At 48.0% G+C, this 9,318-nt stretch overlaps 1 protein-coding gene across 8 annotated transcripts in view; it reads right to left on the bottom strand.

Annotated features, from left to right (window-relative positions):
• Positions 1-1,564: 1,564 nt before the first annotated feature.
• Positions 1,565-9,318, bottom strand: part of ODF2 (outer dense fiber of sperm tails 2) — a 32,808-nt gene continuing 25,054 nt past the window's right edge. For 6 of the 8 annotated variants that reach the window (XM_010951195.3, XM_045513870.2, XM_045513869.2 and 3 more), the window contains 7 exons: positions 8,118-8,228; positions 7,855-7,959; positions 6,648-6,806; positions 5,210-5,310; positions 3,543-3,705; positions 2,992-3,117; positions 1,565-2,557 (listed from right to left, as the gene is read on the bottom strand). In XM_010951195.3, coding sequence (XP_010949497.2) covers positions 2,369-2,557; positions 2,992-3,117; positions 3,543-3,705; positions 5,210-5,310; positions 6,648-6,806; positions 7,855-7,959; positions 8,118-8,228 — 954 coding nt within the window. In that variant the 3' untranslated portion in view covers positions 1,565-2,368. Of the gene's footprint in view, positions 2,558-2,991; positions 3,118-3,143; positions 3,332-3,542; positions 3,706-5,209; positions 5,311-6,647; positions 6,807-7,854; positions 7,960-8,117; positions 8,229-9,318 lie in introns of those variants that run through there. The other 2 variants (XM_045513872.2, XM_045513874.2) reach the window with 2 other exon arrangements.

Genomic DNA, 9,318 nt, shown 5'->3' with positions numbered 1-9,318 from the left:
AAAATGGGGCAACTCCGGTGGAAGACAGTCTGGCAGTTGGTCAAAACATTACATTTGCCATTGACCCAGCAATTCTAGGTGTCTGCGCAAGAGGAAACAAATGTGTCCGCAAAAAAACTTGTAGAATATTGGTAGCGGCATTTCTCATAATAGCCAAAAATGTAAACCCAAGTGCCTATCAACTGATGAGTCAATAAAATATGGTGTATCCACACAACAGAATATTACTGGGCCATAATAATGAAGTAGAAATAGATGCTACGACATGCACCTTGCAAGTATTAAGGAAGCGTCACAATGTTATATGATTTCATTTATGTGAAATGTCCAGTGACAAAGCTGGAGATAGAGACTTTATTAGTGGTTGCAGGGGCTGGTGGGAGGGGGATGGGGAGTGGCTACTAATGGATATGTTTCATTTGGGGGTGATGAAAATGTTCAAGAATGAGATAATGGTGGCTGGTGCACAACTTTGACTATACTGAAAAAAACACTGAATTACACAGTTTAAAAGGGTGAATTTTATGGTATGTGAATTATACCTCAATAAATCGAAGATTCACCATTGCCCGGGATCAGCTTTAACTAGGACCCTTTAACTTTCTACCCTTTTTTGCCTATTTCATGAGATCTCAGTTTGAAGCCAAAGGAAAACTCTGGAGTTTGAATCAGTATAAACATTTTTCATTTTTCACAAACTCTCTGGACTTTTTGTAATACAATATTTTACAAAGAAAAATAGAATGTTGTTGGAAGAATCCAAGCAATGGACCCGGAGAGGTGTTTCTTATACCAGCATTATAAATAGCAGTGCTCTGCACTGAGGAGGTATTTGTTAGTTTGACAGAAGTGAGAGTAATGAGTTATACAGCAAAGTATGCACATTGGTGTAAGTTTGCCAACTGTCTTTCTTAGGAAGATCTTTCATACACTGTATGAAAGTTCAAGTTCATTTACGTTAAGGGTGTGAAAACAGGCTTGGTTTTGTGGCAATGGTAGCTGGTAGTAGTTGTTATTTCAGTGACCTTCCCTGGCCAAATTGAAAGCTGGAAACTACAAGTGTCTCCACAATTGGGGCAGGGGGAGGGCGGTTCTGGTAGTGAAATCCAGGTGCCTGGGTGGGGACCCACTGCTTTTGAGGACTCAGGAGAATTCTCTAGAGTTCTGAACTTGGGTTAGAGTGGCCGAGGGAAGACTGGATTGGATGGCCACCCAGAAGGCCAATACCAGCTAGAATGAAAAGGTTGGGGTTCAGCACAGTACCAAATTTGTTCTCTTCTCTCTGAAGAATTTGTTGTTCTTTCTTTTAAATACAGGAAAATGTGAAGAGAACAAAAATAGCTCATAATCTTATCATTTAGAAACCAATTAACGTTTAAAAAATAGTAATACATACACATCCCATCTTCCTCCTAACAGCTAAAGTAGTTGGCCCTCAAACACTGAGCAGTGCCTTACAGTGTCTCCTCCAGGCCTTTCATGGGATTATAAGTGAAAGCACACAAGGGAGAAAGAGCCAACTGGGCCAAAATAAAATGAAAAGTCTTATGTTCCATTCACCAAGTCCTTTAAAAATGTTTACTGGCTCTCCTGCAGCACTTTACTGAATCATTCTTAGAAGAGGGGTGGTGGTGGGTAAAGAAGTCATCCAATGGAGCCTTAAATAAGATTATAAAAACTTTTTGTAAAACAACACACATTTTCCAAGAATAAATGCATTCCATAGATAGAAACCTGGCAAAGAGAAACAAAAATAAATGAGATTGGGAATCGACTTTTACGAGGGCAAGTGGACATAAGCCCTCAAGTGTCTACTGTGAGCCCAAGTGGCCTCATGGACACTTGGCCATGAGAGGTTTCCACTGGGCTTGGGAGGGGAGCACCTTGGGGAAGACACCGTACCTGTGAAATAAGGGAAACAGCAAGTGAATGTGCTCAGGAGGTGCGGTGACTGTCTCTGGCTAACAGCTCCTGCTCATTCAGGTCAGAGAAAACTCAAGAGAGGGTCCTCAAAAGAGGGGCGCTGTAAGGGGACTGGAGGGAAAGTCCAATCCGAACATTCTCTCGGGAGGAATGAGCAAAGTCATGGTGAGTTAAATTCTGATCCTAATGGTAGTAGATTTAAGGCCTGTCAGGGTAATTAAAAAACTTCCATCAGGCAACTCTGTCAGAGAGGAGAGAATTAAGTATGTCCTGCTTCATTCCCCGCTACTTTCGGCACTTTTCTGGAGCTAGTAGCTAAGACAAGATCCCGAACATACTTCATCACTGGAAGAGAGAGGAAAACCAACAGGCTTTCCAGGTATGGCTTAGCCACGCCCTAGTTCCCACGGCATCCATCTGAGCTCCTAGCCCAAGAGTGGTGGCCTTAGGCAGGAGGAGATCGGGAGCGGATGGGAGAGCTGGTCAGGTAGGTAGTGTAGGCACCGTCCCCAAACACATTGGCGTAGGATGACTTGAGGAACTGGACATAGTTCTGCATGCTGCGATTGGTGCTCTCCGACTGCTCCAGGCGGTCTTTCAGGTCTTGCAGCCGGCTCTGGTAGCGGCGGTCAGCCTAGGGGGAGGAACAGAGCCAGGGCCGAGAGTGTGTAATGTCCAGTACAGACAAACGCATAGCAACAGAGACTTTACGAGTGGTTGCCAGGGGTTCAGGGCAGGGCAATGGGAGTGACTGCTAACGGGTAATTTTCTTCCTGAAAATATTCTAAACCTAGATTGTCATGATAACTGCACAACTCTGAATATATTAAAAACCACTGTTATTGTACAATTTAAGTGAGTGAATTTTATGGTACATGCTGTCTTAAAAGCTGTGAATAAACAAGGGGGATCGGCCTGGGATAGTCTGAAGGGGCGGGAAAGTGATGAGAGAAAAATAAAACTATGTCATATTCATAAAAACAAAACACTTTGCCCTGCAGGCCCCAGGAAGCTAAAATCTCCACCCACTCCCTTCTTGTCTGCTCCCCTATCTCCAGCCTGACTCACATCATCCCGGCTCCGCCGAAGCTGGCTGAGTTCAGTTTTGGTCCTGCTCAGCTGGGTCTCAAGGTCCAGGATTTTGTTCTGGGCTGCTCGCTCCTTGGAGGCTGCATGCTCCTTGGTTTGTTCCACCTGCCCAAAAGGGACAGAGGTGGGGCTGGCTCACCCGACAAGGGGAACGCCTGGTAAAGAGCAGGCTGGGCTGCTCCCACTAACTGGTCTTGCAGATGACACTTGCATGTCGCCGTGGAAAGTTCTCTGGAGCCTCAGGGTGGGAGCTAACCATGGGGACAACTTGTACAATGCAGCTTTATCTGCCCTTTGCCAATGCTCCATGAGTCATCACCTAGGATGTGGTAAACCTGTCTGAGGCCCACGCAGGCAGTAATTAAAAGAACAATTGTAATTCTTTATAATAATTGCTTATTTAATCCTTATGATTCATGAGGCAGGTACTACTATGATGTACCCATTTTTCAGATGGGGAGATAGGCTCAGAGAGGCTGGGCAACTTGCCCAAAGACATAAAGCTAGTTAGTAATAAATTCAAAACTGACCTGCCGCCTGGCATCTTCAATGGCGCTCTCCAACTGCCTTGCCAGGGACCCACATTCCCGTGTTTTCTCCTCCAGTCGCAGCTGGGACTGGTGGATTGCCTCCTCCCTCTTGGCAATCACCTGTAGGAACTCGATATTCTGGGCACTGGTCGCCTCCAGTTTCCTAGGTGAAAGCATTCAATTAGATCCTGCTCATCCCCCTACCTGTCCTGTTCCACACGGTCAGGGAGCTGCCAGCCACACTGGACAGGGGTTCTCATCACACCAAGGAACTCTCCAAGGAAAAACAGGAATAAACCAAAGGAATCTGCTGATCAGCAAGGCAGCAAGGAAATGTCAGCAGGAGCAGGTGGTCAGAGAACTGTATGAAGAGTGGGAGAAGCGAGCACAGACTGACTGTGCACTGTGCTAAATGTGCATGTCATCACATGTAATACGGCAACCTGCAGCTCAGGAAGGTGGGCTCCATCATTCTCCCCACTTCACAGGTGAAGAAACCGAGCCACAGAGATGTGAAGCCATTGGCTCAAGGTCAGCACAGCCGGCAGGTCTGTCACCACAACTCATGCCCACACAGCTTCTTCTGTCCACTGCTGCCTCCCTCAGCAAAGAGACTTCAGCTGGACCACTCAACATCACCATGGGGCAGCAGCGACCATCCTGTGTGCACACGTGGTCCCCCGCTGCAATTCCAGAACACCTTCCAATTAAAGGAACTCTGCAAGTCCTGCTGAATCCAGCTGCATCTTCAAGGCCAGCAGAGCAGAGGTGGAGCCCAGGGGAGACCACCTGCTTCAAGCCCCTGCCAGCAGGCTGCATGAGCCACCTGGGCCAGTTGCAGCCTCCCATCTCTGAAACTAAGGCTCCAGCCTTCAATATACAGATGCTAAAAGCTCTGGAGGAAGAAAGTCTAAATCACAGCTTTGCCAAGTACCAGCTGTGTGACCTTGGGCAAGTCACTTAACCTCCCCCCAAGTTCAGTTTCCTCATATCTAAAATTGGGATAACACCAACTCATATATACTAACATATAATGCACATTTTTGTACTGCCAGGCAATGTGCTTAAACCCTTTGAGGATTATCTCACTGAAGACTCACAATAACCCCGTGAGCTGGATTGTTACCCCTACCTTGATCCCTTTCTTAAGATGAGGAAACAGGTTTGAAAGAGTGAAATGATTTGCTCAAGGTCACAATGTAGGTTACATGGCCAAGTTGGGACCCAAGGCCAGGGCTTTGGATTCCAAAAGGTGTACTCTTCATCTGACTGACTCCAACAGTCTCCGTAAGTAACAGATAAGAGATCAGAAAGGTCTTGGGATGATCGGGAACAAAGAGCAGAATTGGGGGAACGCCCCCCCATTGCAGCATCCTAGCTCTGCTGGTTTGCTTGGATGAAGCATGCCTTTCTGATAGGTGGTGCCCATGAGTGGTCTGACCTCTATCACACTGTTACAGAGCATCCAATCCTGGCCAGAGACCACCTTCCTCTCTCCCACAATGCTTACCACTGCAATGGAAGCAGCTTTTCCTCTGAGGTCTGCCTAGTACCTTCCAGGGCCTTGAGTCCCTCAAACACTTCAGCACACTAAGCCCAAAGCAGCTAAGTGGCTGAAAGGCTCAGGTCCTAGGAAGAGGACAGAGATGCTACCAAGTGCCTCTAACCTCTCCAGTTCATCCACCTTCAGACTCAGCTGTTTATTTTCCTTCTGGGAGGCCTGATGTTTCTCTCTCGCCATCTCCAGCTTGTCCCCCTGATGTTCGATCTAAAATGACAGGAACACAGACTGGTTTATGAAGAACTTCCCAGTACAGCCCTCCCTTCACCCTAGGACCTGTCATCCACACCCAGGAGAGAGGCACGCTGCCCTCAGCAGGCATCCAAGTCTCAACGCACAACCTGGAGGAGAGAGGAGAGCAGGGACAGGTTAGGCCCAGCCCCCAGGACTGATTCCCCACAACGAGAGAGGCCAGCTTCGATCCTGAAGAGCCACAGTGACTCTCTTGAACAGGAGAGGTCACTCAGTGGGATCTGGGCAGACATGAGAAGGCAGAAGCAGACGGCAGGCCTAGCTGGCCCATGTGACACACCACGGAGCTTTACCAAGGATGTTGGTGGGACTGCCGATTTCATTCATCTTAACTGGGGACGAATGCAGGCAAGGCCACAGGAAATCTATTGAGTCTTTCAGGCTGGCAAGTTTGAGAAGTTATCCAGGTTGCTTTCTGCAGAAGCCTCAGATATCTGGGCCTGAAAGGCCCTGAGAATGCTCAGGTTCAAGAGAGGGCATATGATTTCAGAGTACTGAGAACATGGGCTCAGGAACCAGACAGAGCTGACTGGGTTCCAAGCCCTGTTTACAAATATTAGCTCTGTGACCTCAGGAAATTACTCCCCCCCTCTCTGCCCTGGGCTGCTTTCTTTAAATGGGGAGAATGAGACCCCTCACAAAGTTCCTGGGAGAACTGAGAGAATGCTAGAGCACAGAACATGTGATCAAAAAAGGTAACTACTTGTATTGTTACTACAGGGAAGCAGGTCAAGAGAGGGGAAGGGTCTTGCCCAAGGGCACAGTGCAAATGAGAGGCATGTAATTTCTTAGACACCGTAGGCTTGGTGCCAGTAACCCAGAGGCAGATGGCTTCTGGGAGAAAGGAAGCCCTTTTTCAGGACGGAAGCTCAGGCAACGGATCAGTTAAGACTAGGGAAAGGCAGCTAAAACAAGAAAAAGATGGAAAAAGAAAGCCTATGGCTTGGTGTCTGCTGGCGTCTCCCGTCTGTGGCTGCAGGGAGGAGGACAGCAGCGGAGCGTGAAGGGCAGAGGCCGGCGGAGACGTGGAGCTCTCGGGGAGGGGCGAGGGCAGGAGGGCCCGGGAGCTACAAGCGAGTGGCGGCTCCTATTGACTACAATCACTTTGTGCAAACACAAGGCATTTGGCACACCAGACTTTTATTTCACAGCACTGATGATAGCTCACTCCTTTCAGAAAGCGGCAGCCAAGGAAAAGGAAGTGGTCCTCCCTTGGGGGGGCGTGCAGCTCATCTTGGTAAGCGGGCCCCTGCTCGGGCCAGTTCGTGGGACCCTTTCTGCCAGTCCCTTACCCGGCTGCGCAGGTCTGATATGATGGCTGTGAGGTCGATGTTCTTCCTCTCGTAGCCCTGCAGCTGGTCTTGGCACTCTGCCAGCTTAGCCTCCGTGATCTTGAGGATGTCAGGCAGCTGCTGCAGGTCAGCCAGCTGGGACTGGAACTGCCTCCGTGCCTGGGGTGGGAGAGAAGAGTCCACAGCTGGGACAGGCCTGGCTGCTGGAGGGCCAGGCAGAGTCCTTTGGAGTTAGGGCAGGGCTATGCTGGGTCCCCAGAAGACGATCCTACAAGATCCTTGGGCAGAAGTGTGGCCTCCCTGCAGGCCACTGAGGGTGTCTAGCTGTTCTCTTGGGGATGCACTTGGCCCTGACTTGCCACTTGAGCCTGCTGCTCCTTTAGTCATTGAATAACAATGGCAACCACGTAGCAAACAGCAGGACCCAAGCATTGTGCTATGGGCTCTCTGAATAACTCACTGAATTCATGTAACAACCTATAAAATAGGTGCTGTTGTCCCCATATAAGGACACTAAGGATCAAAGGATCATGGGCCCAAGGTCCCTCAGCTAGAAACTGCTAGAGCCAGGATTCAAGTCTAGTCTAACTCCAAAGCCCACTGGAAGGCCATCACAATGCTCGAGGTCAGAGGAAAAGCAATCAGCTATCTGGTCTTAGTCCTTCCTCGTATTAACATGGAGCCTGAGGACTAGCGTGGGGCAGTGAGTTGCCCAAGGCTGTGCAACAGGTTAATGGCTGAGCCTGGACTCAGTCCATCTCCAAGGTCACTATTAAGAGGATCCCTTTGCTTCTAGTGAGCCAAGCCATCTCTAGAAGAATAAGGCTCTTGGGGAAGGGGACAGGAGGCATATTTTTTGGCTGGCACAAAATAAAGACACCACATAGAATGAAATAGGCACACCTCAGATCTGACAGATCTGTGGATCTGAATCCATTTGGATGCTCCAAGCAGGGGAGAGGGTTTTTTTTTTAAAAAAGGAAAATGAAGAAGGGAGGAAACCAGGAGAAAGAGAAAGAGGAAGCACGAGAGAAGAGATGCAATAAGGAAGGAGAGGGTGCGTATACAGTAGAGTGGACGGGCCCAGCGGTAAGAAAATTCATGAATCTTTGTTGTCCACATCATAGAGGGTCCATGACAAACAAGAGGGACAGACTGACAGACACGGAACTGGGCAGGGAAAGGAGGCGAGGCAGGGGGGCAGTACCGCTTCAATCTCTTTGTTCATCTCATCTTTAAGGATCTTGTTCTCTTTGTCACAGCGCTCTAGCTGGGCAGCCACTTCATCAGCCTCCAATCTGGTCTTCATCACCTAGGGACCAACAAAGCATCAGGCCATCTTGGGCAGAGCCAAGTTTTGGCGAAAAACATCTTCCTCACCCAACCCTTCCTGGGGGGAGGACTGTGGTTAATCTCCCAGCCCACAGGGAGGCGCTTCCCTGGCAGGGCCATGGCACCTGAGAGGCCTACCTGACTCTTATAGTTGTCAATCATCCCCTCATAGTTCTTAACCGATGCCTTCAGCTGCTGAACTTCGATGTGCGCCTGGTTGAGTTTGTCCTCCATGGGGGCGAAGCTGGCCTGGAAGGGGCGGCTCGTGGGTAACCAGCAGGAAGGGCCTGGAGCAGGTGGCCACCCCAACTCCAGCTCCTACTCCAAGGGGCCAGCAAAGGGAAGCCCCACCTACTCAAACCCACGCCAGCAGTTTTCCTCAGAGAGGCACCAAGGCAAGACTCCTGATGTTACCAACCCAAGTGAATGTAGATGCACATAAGAGATTCCTGTGGGTTTTTGTTCTTATTACAAAAGCAATACCTAATCATTAAAGAAAATGGAGATAAAACCAAGAAAAATGAATCCTGATGCATGATGCCCTAGTATACGGCTCTCCGTGGATAGCTGTGTAGACAGTTTTTCCGACAGGAATGGGATTATATTGTACTTACTGCTCTGCAATGTACTTTTTCAATTAACAAGTATGTTGCGAACTACTTCTCCCATCACTAAATGTTCTCCTTCAACCCAAATGCTCACTTTAGCAGATGGGACAAAATAAATCATGGTACCTCAATAAAATAGAACACAATGACTTAACAGAAAGACATATAGCCAAAAAAAGAAAAATAGACCTAAAAAGATACACATGAAATGTGGCTCAATGAAAAAAGCTAGCTGTGGAATAATGGATGGATGCATGGATGTGCATATGTTTGAACATATATGTTGATATCAGGGGAAGAAACTGGAAAAATACACACCTAAGGTTAATAGAAACCTTCACTTCTGTTTACATTTCTGTAACGTTTTCAACTTTTACTATGAGCATGTTTTACCTTTATAATATCTAGGAAAATACACTTCCACAAACATCATTTTCAATAACCACAATGTATTTCACCACACAGATATTCCATACTGCAACCAATCCCCCAGCTAACTGTCAGAGGCGGAGACTGTCTTTCACTTATCCAACAACTGGACTACGACAAATGAGACACTACCACGCTCCGGCCAGAGTGGCTAAAAGTAAAAAGACGGACAATACCAAGTGTTGGTGAGGAGACATGGAGCAGATCTGTCCCATAGCCCTGGGTGGGAGTGGAAACCTGTACAACTACTTTACTGTTTGGTGACGCCTGCCAAAGCTGAATTTATGTATACCACCTGGTGA

Source organism: Camelus bactrianus, chromosome 4, assembly GCF_048773025.1.
Source record: "Camelus bactrianus isolate YW-2024 breed Bactrian camel chromosome 4, ASM4877302v1, whole genome shotgun sequence".
Lineage (NCBI taxonomy): Eukaryota > Metazoa > Chordata > Mammalia > Artiodactyla > Camelidae > Camelus > Camelus bactrianus.
The sequence above is the reverse complement of the archived record's forward strand: the minus strand, read 5'-3'. Positions and strand labels throughout refer to the sequence as shown.